The sequence below is a fragment of the Saimiri boliviensis genome, chromosome 11, assembly GCF_048565385.1.
Source record: "Saimiri boliviensis isolate mSaiBol1 chromosome 11, mSaiBol1.pri, whole genome shotgun sequence".
In the NCBI taxonomy this organism is placed as follows: domain Eukaryota; kingdom Metazoa; phylum Chordata; class Mammalia; order Primates; family Cebidae; genus Saimiri; species Saimiri boliviensis.
Genome location: NC_133459.1, coordinates 43,788,764 through 43,805,061, shown reverse-complemented (window position 1 = coordinate 43,805,061; position 16,298 = coordinate 43,788,764). Strand labels below are relative to the sequence as shown.

Sequence of the window (16,298 nt, the reverse complement as noted above, 5' to 3'; positions counted from 1 at the left end):
CCCAGCTACTCGGGAGGCTGAGGCAGGAGAATTGCTTGAACCTAGGAGGTAGAGGTTGCAGTGACCTGAGATCGTGCCACTGCACTCCAGCCTGGTGCCTGGTAACAGAGCGAAACTGTCTCTAAAAAAAAAAAGAAAATTACAGAGAAGAAGGTAACAGGAAAAATACTAACATTTACTCATGTGTGTTTGCCAGCACTAGCTTGAACTCTGGGTATACAAAGATAAAAGGGCTCCTTATGGAGCTTAAAGCCTAGATGGAAAAATATATATGTAATCTAGTTAGTGATTTAAGGTCTGTAATGGATCGGAAAATGCTTCATCTCTAGGGGAGATAATGTATCGGCTCTGCCCTTTCTAGTAACTATGAGAAGACCTGAATTTTGATGGATAAATATGTAATACAATGGGAAGACAGATTAGGGAATACATTTTTGGCAGTTGACTCTGTTAGGTTAACACTGGTGGCTAGGTGCAGTGGCTCACACCTGTAATCCCAGGACCTGGGGAAGCCAAGGCAGGCAAATCACTTGAGGTTCGAAAACCAGCCTGACCAATATGACAAAACACTGTCTCTACTAAAAATGTGCAAATAAGCTGGGCATTGTAGCACTCATCTGTAATCCTGCCACCTACTTGGAAGGCTGTTTTTAAATGTTTTATGTCTTCCTTTTTAAATGTCTACTTTTATGTATAGTATATATAGCACATCATATTATAGTGATCTATATATATATTTTTAAAAATTTAAAGTAAGTAAATGGCGATAAGTTCAACTTTTTTATGTTTGGAAAATAATGTTTTAGGGTGTCTTTAAGCAGGAAAATGACATATGCAGTAGAAATTGGAGTATGGATTAGGATAATGGAGAACTGGAACAAGAGAGACACCAGCCAAGAGACTAGAAAAAGATATTGAGACCTGAACTCTTTTTTTTTTTTTTTTGAGACGGAGTTTCGCTCTTGTTACCCAGGCTGGAGTGCAATGGCACAACCTCGGCTCACTGCAACCTCCGCCTCCTGAGTTCAGGCAATTCTCCTGCCTCAGCCTCCTGAGTAGCTGGGATTACAGGCATGCACCACCATGCCCAGCTAATTTTTTGTATTTTTAGTAGAGACGGGGTTTCACCATGTTGACCGGGATGGTCTCGATCTCTTGACCTCGTGATCCACCTGCCTCGGCCTCCCAAAGTGCTGGGATTACAGGCTTGAGCCACCGCCGCCCAGCCTGAGACCTGAACTCTTAAAGGCAGTGCAGTAAGGGAAGACTAGGGGACTATGGGCAGATTTCTCGAATCAGATTCTGGATGGTAGCAACAGCATGATTAAGCTGAGGAATACAGGAAGGATATTTAGCTGTGAGCCTAAGGATTATCACATTTCTTACTTACTAAGTTGATCATTTCCCTTCCTAGACCTATTACCCCAACTCAGTGAAACAAAGCAGCAGTTGGCCCTTGGCCTTCCACTTTGGGAACTATAGACTGGGAATCTCTTCCAAGCATTTTAAACAAAAATTGAGGTCTCCATTGCAGTTAGCCTTTGGTGTTCATTAAAGCACATAAACTATGCTAGGTGCAGTGGCTCATGAATATAATCCCAGTACTTTGGGAGGCCGAGGCAGGAGGATTGCTTGAGCCCAGGAGTTTGACACCAGCCTGGGCAACATAGGGAGACCCCTTGTCTACAAAAAAAAGGGAAGAAAGGAAAAAGCACACAAACTACTCCTGGGGATTGAATTAGGATTGGGCCACATAGGAAAATGTAAATTGTGACCTTCATAGTCACACCAAGTAGTTGAATTCATGAGTTCCATATGGACAGAGGTGGTGTGCAGGCTAGTGATTTGGATCATAGCCATTATTTATGGAAGCTCTGGGTGAGTAAAAGCATTGTAGTTACCTTGCCCTGACAGTTTTTTTCCAAGGGAGTAAATGTGTTTTTCTTTCTCCTTGTCATAAGAAATTGGTTGCCAGATTATGTTATTTATAACAATCTGTCATGGAACAGCTGCCAGGAAAAGAAAAGAGGCTATTCCCAGTAGCTCTCCTCACCTCCCACCCAGCACTACAGCCACACACACATACATCCGGTTTTCTGATTTAACTTTTTTTCCCCCTCTAATTTTACTCAGTGGTTTTGGCTTAATCGAAAATGTTCTTGTAATGAGAGATTTCTGGGCTTTGCCATGGCTTGGTAATTGGGTTTTCTGAGCTTAATTTGTTTGCTTTAGTCAAGGCTAACTGGCAGCAGTTTGGATTTTGAATTCCTGGGTGTCTTGGACACTTTAAACACTAAAGTGCTGCCTTACCTTGGAAACCTTGTATGTGTCTATATTGTCAACAGCTCACACATCTGCTTTCTTTCTGAGTTGTGCTTTCTGCCCTTGACATTGCCCTGGCTTCTCTAGAAGAGTAGGCTTGGGATGACGCATACCAAGGACTATTCGAATAGTGAGTAAGGAGGTCTTTGGAGTTGGTCTCTGCAAAAGAGGCATACTGTTGGTATTAGAAAAGAGCTGGGCCCATGAAACACAAGGCAGCTGAGTGTTGGCATGTTCAGGGAACTTTCAAATTAACTGCATTTCTGACACACAGTTGCTTCAGTCCAAACAGTCCATGTTTATCCATGGCATGTGGTCACACATGATCAAAAATACTTATCTGGGTCTTATCAGTTTTTCTACTGTCTCTCTCTGGGCTCCAGTTACTAGAAAGCCATTTGCATTCCCTTTTTAGAATAAAAATCAAAACAATGGTCATTTCTTTCTATTACAGTTTTTATAAAAACACAGGCCAGGCGCAGAGGCTCATGCTTGTAATTCCACCACCTTGGGAGGCTGAGACAGGAGGATCACTTGAGCCCAAGAGTTCAAGACCAGCTCTGGCAACATAGTGAGACCTGTCTTAATAAAAGGAAGAAAAAAATTAAAATTAGTAGTCATAGTGGCATGCGGTGCCTGTAGCCGCAGCTAATTAGGAAGCTAAGGTGATAGAATGCTTGAGCCCAAGAATTTAAGGTTGCAATGAGCTATGATCACACCTCTGTACTCCAGTCTGGGCAACAGACTGAGACCCTGTCTTAAAAAAAAAAAAAATAGTGTTATGAAGGTATAAATATGATTTAGCTTTCCTTTGTTTCTTCTTCTGAGATTCCCAGCTTTGGAAACTGATCAGACAACAAACACTTTCCTTTGAAAGTGGTAGAGTTGCAAAGAGGATGAAGAGGATGAAATGTGTTTGGCGTCAGTGACTCTTACATGGGAACAGGGGCAGGAGAGGGGCTGATGGAACAGCACCTCTATCTGTATGCTGGGCTCTGTTCTTTCAGACCCATGCCTTTCTTTTCACACTGAGAACAGATGGCAACCAGACATTGAGTGGAGGGGTCTGTTCCTTGTGATCCTTGGGGATTTTGCATTCAGTTTAGCAAAAAGTCATCAAAACGCAAAGAGAAATGAGCCTACAGCCTGTTCACAATTATGCAGGACTTGTTTGGCATTCATTGTGCTGACAGATTTAAACACTTTTGCAGATATTGAATGATAACAGCATTTATTTGGCAAGACAACATTGATAGCCGTTCTGAGGCATCTGCATTGGAGTCATTTTCTTCATTTTGGAGTACACTTAATGGTTCAATTTATTGTATATCAGTTAACTTGCAGAAAAACCCAGTCATCTTATTAGAGAAACTGAGAAAAACAGAAAGGAGATTTTTTTCCTCAGCAAATTGTCATTTTCATTATGATGAAATGGGGCAACTTCTGTACTATTGTAATGACAACTCTGTGGATGTTTTTAGTAATGGTTTATTCCCCTGTCTTTCTAAGCATTGTTATAAGTAGGATTCTGCAGGCTGTTTCTTCTTCAGTTTGTATTTATGTCGTCTGATTTGTTAAATGTTTGCTGCTTCCTGGATGCATTGAGTTGCAAGTGCAGGATTTTTTTTTTTCCTAAAGAGATGTTTATGGGAACTTTTTCTGGGGGGTTTCAGAGTTAAGATCTAAAAAGAATTCAGAAAGTCTTAAGCAGAAGAGTAGGAAAGAATCCGAATTTGAGCTTCTTAACTTTAAAAGGCCTTCAAAAGAAATTGTTTAGGCTATAAATAACAAGTTACATGTGGAAAAAGAAAGGGTGATTCTGGTGCCGATTCTATATTCATAATAAGAAATTTCAAGCAGTAACATAAGGCATTCTGATGGTTGAGTCTCGCGTTCTGAGCAAATAAGACTCTTTGATTTAGTAGAATATGAGTTGAAATCATCCATTTTCCCACCCAAACCAGGAATCATGATTTTAAATTAAAATATTAGGAAACTTTGAACTACTTACAAAAAAACACCTAAATATTCACTTTATTCTTGAACCCAAAATAATTTGGTCCAGTGTTTTTCAGACTATTTATTTGAGACAGGATCTCACTCTGTCACCCAGGCTGGAATCCAGTGAAGTGGTCATAGCTTACTAGAGTCTTGAACTCCTCTGAGGTTTAAGCAATCCTCTTGCCTCAGCCTCCCAAGTAGCTGGGACAATAAATGTACGCCACCTGGCTAACTTTTAAAAATTTTTATTTGCTTATTTGCCAGGCACAGTGACTCAGGCCTATAATCTCAGTACTTTGGGAGATTGAAGCAGGCAGATCACTTGAGGTTGGGAGTTCAAGACTAGCCTGACCAACATGGAGAAACCCCATCTCTACTAAAAGTACAAAATTAGCCGGGCATGGTAGCACATGCCTGTAATCCCAGCTACTCAGGAGGCTGAGGCAGGAGAATCACTTGAACCTGGGAGGTGGAGGTTGCAGTGAGCCAAGATTGCACCATTGTGCTCCAGCCTGGGCAACAAGAGCAAAATTCGATCTCAAAAAAAAAAATTGTTTGCTAATTAAAAAAAATATTTTATATATTTTTAGAGATGGGGTCTTGCTAAGTTCCTCTGGCTGGCCTCAAACACCTGGACTCAAGTAATGCTTCTTTCTCAGCCTCCATAGTAGCTTGGTTTACAGGTGCAACCCACTGTGCCAGGTCATTTTTTTTTTTTTTTTTTTTGAGATAGCATCTTGCATTGTCACCCATGCAGGAGTGCAGTGATGTGATCATAGCTCACTGTAATCTTGAACTCCTGGGCTCATGCAATCTTCCTGCCTCAACGTCCCAAGCACTAGGATTATAGGTGTGAGCCACTATGTCCAGCCTAGACTTTTTTAAAGTAGCAGAATTGGTTTTCCAAGACAAAGCTTATCCAGAAGTCTAAAAAATAAAATTAGTAAAAGAGGAGCTGCCCTGGGTAATTCACTAAGGGGAAATCAGAACCTGCCTTTCACTGAGGCACCTCTGGGATTACAGGCATGTGCTGCTGTGCCCAGCCCTAAACTATATTTCTTTATTTCTCCTTTTTTTTTTTTTTTTTTTTTTTGATGGGGGAGATGGAGTCTTGCTGTGTCTCCCGGCGGGCTGGAGTGCAGTGGCACAATCTTGGCTTACTGCAGTCCCTGCTCCTGGGTCCAAACAATTCTCCTGCCTCAGTCTCCTGGGTAGCTGAGACTATAGGCATGTGCCACCATGCCTGGCTAATTTTTGTATTTTAGTAGAAATGGGGTTTCACTGGATTGCCCAGGCTGGTCTCAAACTCCTGAGCTCAGACAATCTGCCTGCCTCGGCCTCCCAAAATGCTAGGATACAGGCGTAAGCCACTGCACCGAGCCTAAACTATGTATCTTTAATACTATTCAGTAATATAGATTCCTTAGTTACACAAATAGCCATTAGTAATTGTTAAATTTTATTTACATAACTACTATAACCTGTTTCTTCGTTGGTAAAATGCTAATAACAGCTCTGGGCTAGGTGCGGTGGCTCACGCCTGTAATCCTAGCACTTTGGGAGGCAAAAGCAGGCAGATTGCTTGAGGCCAGGAGTTCGAGTCCAGCCTGGAAACATAGAAAGACCATGTCTCTACTAAAAATAGAAATAAAAATCAACCTGGTGTGGTAGTGCACGCCTGTAGTCCAGGATACTAGGGAGGCTGAGGTGGAAGGATTACTTGAACCCAGAAAGTTGAGGCCACAGTAAGCCATGATCATGCCACTACATTCCAGGTCTGGGTGACAGAGCAAGACCCTGTCTATCTATATATATATATATACAATGTGTATATATATAATGTATATATATATATATATATATATATATATATATATATATATATGGAGGCCGAGATGGGTGGATCACTTGAGCCCAGGAGTTCGAGACTAGCCTGGGCAACATAGGGAGACCCCATCTCTACAAAAAAATGTAAAAATTAGCCAGGTATGGTGACACTTATATTACTTGGAAGGCTGAGGCAGGAGAATCACTTGAGCCTGGAGGGTCAAGGCTGCAGTGAGCTGTGACCACACCATTGCATTCCAGCCTGGGTGACAGAGTGAGACCCTGTCTGAAAAAAAAAAATTATGATCAGAAAGCCAACCTATGTAAGATAACCTTTTCTTCATTGATTTATTCATTTATTTGTTAAACAATTATTAAATGCCTACTGTGTGTCAGACCCTGGTAATAGGCCTTACGTTTCTCCTCTATAAAAGTAGAGGCCAATAATGTTAATAATAACAATGCCATTCTGTCATTCTTATGGTATTCTTATAAGATTGAATGGGCACCTTGTACATACCTGAGGTTATATTGTAATTATTTACTATAGAATGTTAAGTTCCCTAAGAATGAGACATTATATTATGTTCATCCTGTTATTTCCTAGTACCATAGTAAAGTGGTTGTTCTTTACCATATTAAATCATCAAACTATGTCAAAATGCTTTTTAAACTACAAAAAGATGTATAAATACAAGATCATATATTCCATAGTCATGGAAATAGACAATGTGGTGGTTTTCAGACTGTTTCTTAGAACCTAGGGTTCCAGAGGTGTCTTAGGGACAGTCTATACAGTTCCTGAGGTACACAAGGGAGAAGTAGAGATTCTGGACCCTATGCCAGCATAATCAATTAGAACAACCCTATTTATTTTACTTGTTTTGCTGTGAAAAATGTTCGAAGAGTATTGTCTGATTTGTGTGTTTTTAAGCCATCATAATTTTGTCCTGTGATGATTTGTATAATCCATTGTCCTTTATGATATTGACTTTTCCCATATCCATTTAACAGACAGATGTGCTGGTCCTGAGCTGTGATCTGATAACAGATGTTGCCTTACATGAGGTTGTGGACCTGTTTAGAGCTTACGATGCATCACTTGCTATGTTGATGAGAAAAGGCCAAGATAGCACAGAACCTGTTCCCGGTCAAAAGGGGAAAAAAAAAGCAGGTAAGGAAGACTGGAGTTTGTTTTGTTTGTTGGGTTTTCATAATTATTATTGTCACTCATGTTTTCCCTGAAAAAACATTTAAGAATCTACTATACACCACAGATACTGTGCTAGGAGTTGGTGACATAAAGTCAAATAAGATACAGTCCCTGAGTGGAAAATGCTTATACTGATTGATTAGGTTCTTTAATGTCCTTTCATATGCAGAGAGGAGCATTCAGAACTATTTGCATTGTATTTAAGGCTCAAATAATTGAATGTGTATATTTAAGAAACAAACAAACAAAAAATCTAATTTAAAATTAACTTTTAAAAATAGACCAGGCTCAGTATCTCATGCCTGTGATCCCAGCACTTTGGGAGGCCAAGACAGGCAGATTACCTAAGATCAAAAGTTTGAAACCAGCCTGGCTAACATGCTGAAATCCTGTCTCTACTAAAAATAGAAAAATTAGCCAAGTGTGATGGCGGCATCTAAAAAAAATAAAATAAAGTTAAATAAATAAATAAACTTCAATTACAGATTTAATTAGGTACGTTTAAAGAATTAAAGTTACGGCTGGGCGCAGTGGCTCACACCTGTAATCTCAGGACTTTGGGAGGCCAAGCAGGCAGATCATGAGGTCAGGAGTTTGAGACCAGCCTGGCCAATGTGGTGAAACCCCATCTCTACTAAAAATACAAAAATTAGCCAGGCATGGTGGCACACACATGTAATCCTAGCCACTTGGCAGGCTGAGACAGGAGAATTGCTTGAACCCAGGAGGCAGAAGTTGCAGTGAGCCAAGATTGTGCCAACTGTACTCCAGCCTAGGCGACAGAGCAAGATTTCTTCTTTGAAAAAAAAAAAAGGAATTACTGTCACAAATTTAGTATGGCTGGTTCTTTTGAATGCTTCAGTCACCCTAAATGACCAATAAATGTGATAGTTGTTAATCCTGCTTATCTTCCTAGGATTATAACATTCTTATTTTGATACTTATTTTCCTAGGATTCTAGTAGTCCTTTCATGGATCTTAGTTTTTCCTGAATGATGTATTTTTTTCCTTGAAGTTTTCCTCTGGAATGATGTATTCTTTAGGTTTTGCCTTGCCAGCATTATGTAACCCATTATCTTGTCATTATTACATACTGGCATATTCTGTTGTAATTATTAGACTATGTATAGCATATTAATATCTTACTATTATTAATAGAGCCATTTAGAGCCTTCATACTTAGGATTTGAATAAACTGATTAATATTTTTAGCTCTCCTCTTTAGGACATTTGGTTAAATTATAATTTTCCAGTATAGCATTGAAACTCGTTTCTAGTTGCTTTTTGTGGTTCAGATGGTCACTGGTACAGATTAATTGTGGGATATTTTTCTACATTATCATTACGTAATGGTACTTATGCTGATCAATCTTTCTGTTCTTTATATAGTTTCTGCTTTTGAAAGTTCTGGTTGACTTACAATTCCCTATATTCGTTCTTTTCTGCCTACACAGGTAGAAGCAAATATATATCCAGATTTTATAAACAGATATATGTTTTATAATGAATTTTTTGTTTCCTTTGTCTGTACTCTATATATAAAAATCATTTTTAAAAATCAACTTATTACTTGTCATTAGAACTTTTCTTTAAATTTTCTGCCATTTCATAGGCATTGATAGAACTTTTAGTTATCTCTTAAGTATCATTATAAATGCACAGATTCACACTTCCCTTTTATTATATATCAATAGTTTATAATTATATAAATTTATGAGTTACAAAGTGATGTTATAATTTATACATATAATGTGTAATAATTAAATCAAATGGGTTAACATATCCATCCGTCAAATACCAAGATTTTTCATGGTGAGAACATTTGAAATTTACTTTCTTAGCAATTTTGAAATGTATAATACTCTATTGTTAACAATATTTACAACATAACTCTATTTTAAATTAACTGTAACTATTACCTACAACCATTGAAAAATATTTTAATATTTAAATTGTCAGTTTGGCCAGTGGAAGTTCCTTTAAGCTGGATTCTTTATCCTCTTTGAAAATGTATGATGTATACTGGTAACTTTCTAGAGTTGGAATGTGAGTATGGGAGGCAGGGAAGCGGATAGGAATGGAGACATCGGATGAAAGAGTTTGAATTCTATGCCCAAAACAGTGGGGAGCTGTTGAAGTAAACAAGATAATGTCATAATTAGATTACGTTCATGTTTTAAGAGGATCTTTCTTTCTTCTTTTTCTTTTTCTTTCTTCCTCTTTCTTTCTTCCTTTCCGTTTTTTTAAATTTTATTTATTTATTTTTTTTATAATAAAGACGGGGTTTCACCATGTTGGTCAGGCTGGTCTTGAACTCCCAACCTCAGGTGATCTGCCCACCTTGGCCTCCAAAGTGCTTGGATTACAGGCGTGAGCCACTGCGCCTGGCCTTTCTTTCTTTTTTTTTTTTTTTTTTTTTTTGAGATGGAGTTTCACTCTTGTTGCCCAGGCTGGAGTGCAATGGCATGATCTCAGCTCACTGCAACCTCCGCCTCCTGGATTCAAGCCATTCTCCTGCCTCAGCCTCCAGAGTAGCTGGGATTACAAGCACCCACCACCATGCCTGGCTACGTTTTGTGTTTTTAGTAGAGACAGGGTTTCACCATGTTGGTCAGGCTGGTCTCGAACTCCTGGACCTCATGATCTGCCTGCCTCAGCCTACCAAAGTGCTAGGATTACAGGCGTGAGCCACCACACCCAGCCCTCCTCCTTTCTTTCTTTCTCTTTCCCTCTCTCTCTTTCTTTCTTCTTCCTTCCTTCCTTGCTTCTCTCTTTCTCTCTCTCTCTCTCTTTCTTTCTTTCAGCAAGGGTCTTACTCTGTTGCTGAGGCTGGATTTCAATAGCTCAATCTTGGCTCACTGCAACCTCCACTTCCCAGGCTCAAGCAATCCTCCCACCTCAGCCTCCCAAGTAGCTGGGACTATAGGCACGCACTACCATGCCTGGCTAACTTTTTGTATTTTTTGTAGAGACAGGTTTCACTATGTTGCCCAGGCTGGTGTCGAACTCCTGAGTTCAAGCAATCTTGAGGCAAGCTCAAGCCTGCCTCAGCCTCTCAAAGTGCTGGGATTACAGGTGTGAGCCACCACACTTGGCCTCTTTCTTTCTTTCTTTTTTTAAAGAGACGGGGCACAATGGCTCAGGCCTTTAATCCTAGCACTTTGGGAAGCTGAAGCAGGTGGATGGCTTGAGCTCAGGAGTTTGAGACCAGCCTGGGTAACATGGTAAAACTCCATCTCTACAAACAATTTTTTAAAAATTAGCTGGGCATGGTGGCATGTGAGCCTGTAGTCCCAGCTACCTGGGAGGCTGAGGTGGGAGGATTGCTTGAGCCCACGATGTCAAGGCTGCAGTGAGCCATGATCATGCCACTGCACTCCAGCCTGGGTAACTGAGTGAGACTCTATCTCCAAAAAAAAAAAAAAAAGAGAGAGAGAGAGATTAGGTCTTGCTGTGTTGCCCAGGCTGGTCTCAAACTCTTGACCTGAAGCAGTCCTTTCACCTCAGCCTCCCAAGTAGCTGCTGTTACAGGTACCAGCCATCAGACCTGGGTCAAGTTTTCATTCTTTTTTTATTGTTTTTGAGACAGAGTCTTGCTCTGTTGCCCAGGCTGGAGTGCAATGATGTAATGTCGGCTCACTGCAACTTCTGCCTCCTGGGTTTAAGCGATTCTCCTGCCTCAGGTTCCTGAGTAGGTTGGATTACGGATGCCCGCCACCACGCCTGGCTAGTTTTTGTATTTTTAGTAGAGACAGGCTTTCACCATGTTGGCCAGGCAGGTCTTGAACGCATGACCTTGTGATCCACCCACCTCAGCCTCCCAAAGTGCTGGGATTACAGTGTGAGCCACCACACCTAGCCTAGTTTTCATTCTTAGCATGAAATTTTGAACTCCTCAATATCCGTGTTTTGTTATATTTGAAGGCTAAGGTTCACCTAAATAACTGAGTTTTAAATTCCCCCCGTAGAATGCTATGCATTTCAATCATAAGCATTTTTTAAAGAATCCTAAGCTTTTCAGATTATATATTTGGCATGCCTCTTGGCTGCTGTTGTGTGCCAAACAGTCTGCAATCCACTTTCCCAGATAGTGTTTAATGGACTAAACTTCTAGACCCAACTTCCTGAAATGCTATTCTTACTAACTTATAGGGGAATGGCTAATGTCTAGATGTTTCTGAAGCCACTTTTCTTCCCCTTGCCACTTTCTTCTCAGATTTATGGGAGATGTAGGTACTAAAGAGGGCAGGATCAAATTCACATTTAGGCTTTTTGGAGTATTTGTTTCATGCTGCAAGTCTTTACACAGCTTCCTTGCCTGAAATGCTCTCCAGTCCCTTTCTCCTCCCAACACATATATTCCAAATCCAGTTTAGCCTTCAAGTTATTTTCTAAGAAAGGCCTTTCTTGACCTTTTAACATAAGGTATGTCCTTTTGTTTGCCTACATATATCAGCCTGCTGTCTTATTTACTCTTTCCCCTACTGGACTATAAGCTCTATGAGGGAATGGATCATTTCTGTTTTATTTATTTTATTCCCAGCACTTGGCCCAGTTATGGCCCATGGTAAGCAATCAATAAATATTATTGAATGGCCTGCTTATAAAGGCAGCTCTTCTCGCCCCCCCGCCCCGAGGTAAGTGAAGATGGACCTGAGCACCAGCAGTTTAAAGTCCTAAAGATGATAGTCTGAGCAGTAGTTGGATTCATGAGTAGGTATTACAAGAGTATATGAGCTTGTAATGCTTTTAGCAATATGGATCTAGCAGACTGATACTAACTACATTGCCTATTAATTTTAGTTTAGAAATGATTTTGAGATTTTTAGCTAAATACCTAGTGCTGTAACATTATTGTTAAGAGCACAAGGTCTAGAGTTCAGACTGGGTTTCAGTGCTCAAAAGCTGTGGGATCTTGGGCAAATTACCTTGATCTTCATGAATTTCATTTTCCTCTGTTGCAAAATGAGCCTGAATTCTTTCAGGATTTTTGTGAGAATTAAATGACATCTTTATAATGCATGTGGCCCATTCATTACCTGAAAGATAGTAGATGCTTAATAATTTGTAATTGCGATTGTAATTTGGTTCTGAAACTTAACAAATCTCATTTAATAATTTTGTAAACATTCTGTATCACATATTTATTTCACGTAAAATGGCAGTGCTTTAAAAACCACAGACTATCAGTGTTTTTTTCTTTGCATTTTTGCCATAATAGCTTGTAAGTTTGAAGGGAAACTCACAGTGACAAATGTCTAGACAAGTCTCTTTGGAAGGCTCACATGCAACATGTAACTTTTTTTTTTTTTGAAACAACTCTCACTCTATCAGCCAGGCTGGAATGCAATGGTGCGATCTTGGCTCACTGCAACCTCTGCCTCCCAGGTTCAAGCGATTCTCCTGCCTCAGCCTCCCGAGTAGCTGGGATTGCAGGCGTCTGCCACCAAGCACAGCTAATTTATATATATATATATATTTTCTTAGTAGAGACAGGTTTTCACCATGTTGGCCAGGCTGGTTTTAAACTCCTGACCTCAAGTGATCCACCTGCCTAAGGCTTCCCAAAGTGCGAGGATTACAGCTGTAAGCCACTGTGCCCAACCCACATGTAACTTTTCTAGTGATTCAAACTGTGGGATCTTGGGCAAATTACTAGAGTTTTCTAGAAGGTACTAACTTTTGAAGAAAAAAAAATAGAAGGTACCAACTTCTCAGGAAAAAAAATGGACAACTTAGAAGTGTAAGCAAGACCCAGAAACCCAGCTAAGGCTGTGCAGGGAAATGGGGTTCCAAACTCTGAGAAACCTCATTTCCTGATTTTTTTTCAGCAGTAGATACCATTATTATTCAGCCATTGTCTCCCCATTGCTTGATACTACTTACTGAGTGAAAGGGTAAAGAGATCAGTTTAACACAGTTGCTGAGTATGTGTTATGCCAACTCCTGAACTAGGCACCAAGACTATAGAAATGGAAAAAAAAAAAAACGCCAAAACACCACAGTATCCCTACCTTCAAGGGTACACAAACAAGCATTCATGGTACTCTCCCCAGTCATAGGTCATTTTAAGAAACTTGAAACCTGCTGAGGAAAATTAGATTAGGTACTATGTTCTTAAAAGAATTTATAGGCTGGGCACAGTGGCTCATGCCTGTAATCCCAGCACTTTGGGAGGAGATCATTTGAGGTCAGAGTTCCAGACCAGACTGACCAACATGGTGAAACCTCATCTCTACTAAAAATACAAAAAAATTAGCTGGGTGTGGTGGTGCGTCTGTGGTCCCAGCTACTCGGGAGGCTGAGGCAGGAGAATTGCTTAAACCCCAGAGGCAGAGGTTGCAGTAAGCCAAGATCATGGCACTGCACTCCAGCCTGGGTGACAAGCAAGACTCCGTCTCCAAAAAAAAAGAATTTATTAAAGCTTCACATCTGTAATTGTTTACATTCACAAAAATCAAACAGTAAAGACAATACATATGAAGAGAATTTCATTGATGCCGTATATACACATATATCTGAAACTTGCAATAATATATAAAAATAATTTGTTTTTCATCCCTTGTTGGAAACTTCAAACTTTCCTCTCAATTTTAGTGAGAAGATAATATATTTATATTGCTTTATTGCAGATAATATGTTTACTAGGGGGCTTTTTTTCCTGTACATTCCTCTGTGTAATTGTTTAATACTATTATGATTTAATGACACAAATTATTGACTATTGTCTCTATAGTCCCACTATGTCTCTTGGAATAGTTGAAATAGAAAATGTTCTAAGAAACTTTTACTTAACCCATCCAATCCACTGTAGTATTTCTCAAACTCCTCAGTTTTCAGAGTTACATGGCCTTGGTCCAGACTAGAATCAGTACATGTTAATATACTTCAGAACCACGAGTGAAAACTCTTACTTGGCTGTCACCTCTTAATTGGCTTAGCTCCCTCTGCACCAACAGATGTTGGCAGGCAGTTCTGAGCCTGTAGTATTTCTTTTGCTACAGCCTTCTTTATTTCTCTTGAAGCTGTACCACCAAAAAATTCTGTCTGGGCTTCTGCATCAGCTATTTCCTCTTCTCAGTCTTCCAAATCCCACTCCATTTTTTTTTTTTAAGTTCTCAATGAAGGCGTTTATGAATCCCACCCCATTTTTAAAAATAATTTGAAGGGACTTGAAATTCCTAGATATTCTCTCTCTCTCTCTCTCTCTCTCTCTCTCTCTCTTTCTGTCTCTCTGTCTCCCTCTCTCTCTCTCTCTCTCTCTCTCTCTATATATATATATATATATATATATATATTTTTTTTTTTTTTTTTTTCTTTTTTTTGAGACAGAGCCTCACTCTGTCACCCAGTCTGGAACGCAGTGGCACAATCTCAGCTCACTACCACCTCCGTCTCCCGTGTTGAAGTGATTGTCGTGCCTCAGTCACTTGAGTAGCTAGGATTACAGGTGGTCACCACCACACCCAGCTAATGTTTGTATATTTTTTAGTAGAGACGAGATTTCACCATGTTTGCCAAGCTGGTCTTGAATTCCTGGTCTCACGTGATCTGCCCACCTTGGCCTCCCAAAGGGCTGGGATTATAGGCGTGAGCCACAGTGCCCAGCCCAGAAGTAAGTTTCTTTTTTAGTTTTGTTTTTTGTTTTTTTTTTTTTCAAGACAGAATCTCGCTGTGTCACTCAGGCTAGAATACAGTGGTGCAAGCACAGCTCACTACAGCCTTCAACTCCTGGGCTCATGCAATCCCCCCGACTCAGCCTCCCGAAGTGCTGGGATTATAGGAGTGAGTCGCCATATGCAGCCAGAAGTAAATTTAAATATTCTAGGATTCATAAATCACAATGTGTGCTAAGTATAAAAATAGGAGCATATGCAAAATACAGCAATCAATTTAATGTCTCATTCAGTTATAGGAAAATTTATTTAATGGCATGATATTTGGTAACATGGTAGTAAACAATTTACTTATGTGGAGGCACGGTAATCGGTGTGAAGTCAGATTCTTGATTTAGAAGTACATTAAATTTTAATGCAGTAAATGAATTTAGGACATACTATGTATAAATTCTCTGTTAATTCTACATGGGAAACAGAGATAATCAAGATTTGCTCTCAAGACAAAATCTGGAAGAAGGTCAGATAATTTTCTTATTTGCCAAGTTTTTGTTTTGTTTTGATTTTTAACCCATTTATTTTCTAATAGCATTTTGTGGACAGTTGCTCAAGATCACATCAGTGGTAAGTGGTAAGAAACATTACTCAAACCCATGCCTTCTGATTCCATAACCTGTATTTTCTTTTTTTTTTTTTTTTTTTTTTTTGAGACGGAGTTTCGCCCTTGTTACCCAGGCTGGAGTGCAATGGCGCGATCTCAGCTCACCGCAACCTCCGCCTCCTGGGGTCAGGCAATTCTCCTGCCTCAGCCTCCTGAGTAGCTGGGATTACAGGCACATGCCACCATGCCCAGCTAATTTTTTGCACTTTTAGTAGAGACGGGGTTTCACCATGTTGACCAGGATGGTCTCAATCTCTCGACCTCGTGATCCACCCGCCTCGGCCTCCCAAAGTGCTGGGATTACAGGCTTGAGCCACCGCGCCCGGCTCATAACCTGTATTTTCTATTTCTTTTTTGAATTTAGTTTTTATCTTTATCAAAGTTTAATATGCACCAAATGTAAAGAGTATTTAATGATTTTAAGTATATTATAATAAGTAGCAGCCCCTCACCCTATCTGTCCTCACCCCACTTAGAGAGCGCTACTTTCAACATTTTTAGCTAACTTTTTGGCATTTAACTCCATATCTCCAAATATGCTTTCATTTGCTGTGTCTTAATTTTTCTGGCTTTAAGAATTACCTATTCACTTCTTACTATGGAATGTAAAGATTTGGTTCTATTTTACCACATGCTCTGCCCCCACTACATGTGTGCA

At 39.8% G+C, this 16,298-nt stretch overlaps 1 protein-coding gene across 3 annotated transcripts in view; it reads left to right on the top strand.

Moving 5' to 3' along the window:
- EIF2B3 (eukaryotic translation initiation factor 2B subunit gamma) overlaps window positions 1–16,298 on the top strand; it is a 133,570-nt gene that overhangs the window by 31,928 nt on the left and 85,344 nt on the right. For all 3 annotated transcript variants that reach the window (XM_039474160.2, XM_074380712.1, XM_074380713.1), the window contains exon 4: window positions 7,165–7,324. In XM_039474160.2, coding sequence (XP_039330094.1) covers window positions 7,165–7,324 — 160 coding nt within the window. The remainder of the gene's footprint in view (window positions 1–7,164; window positions 7,325–16,298) is intronic.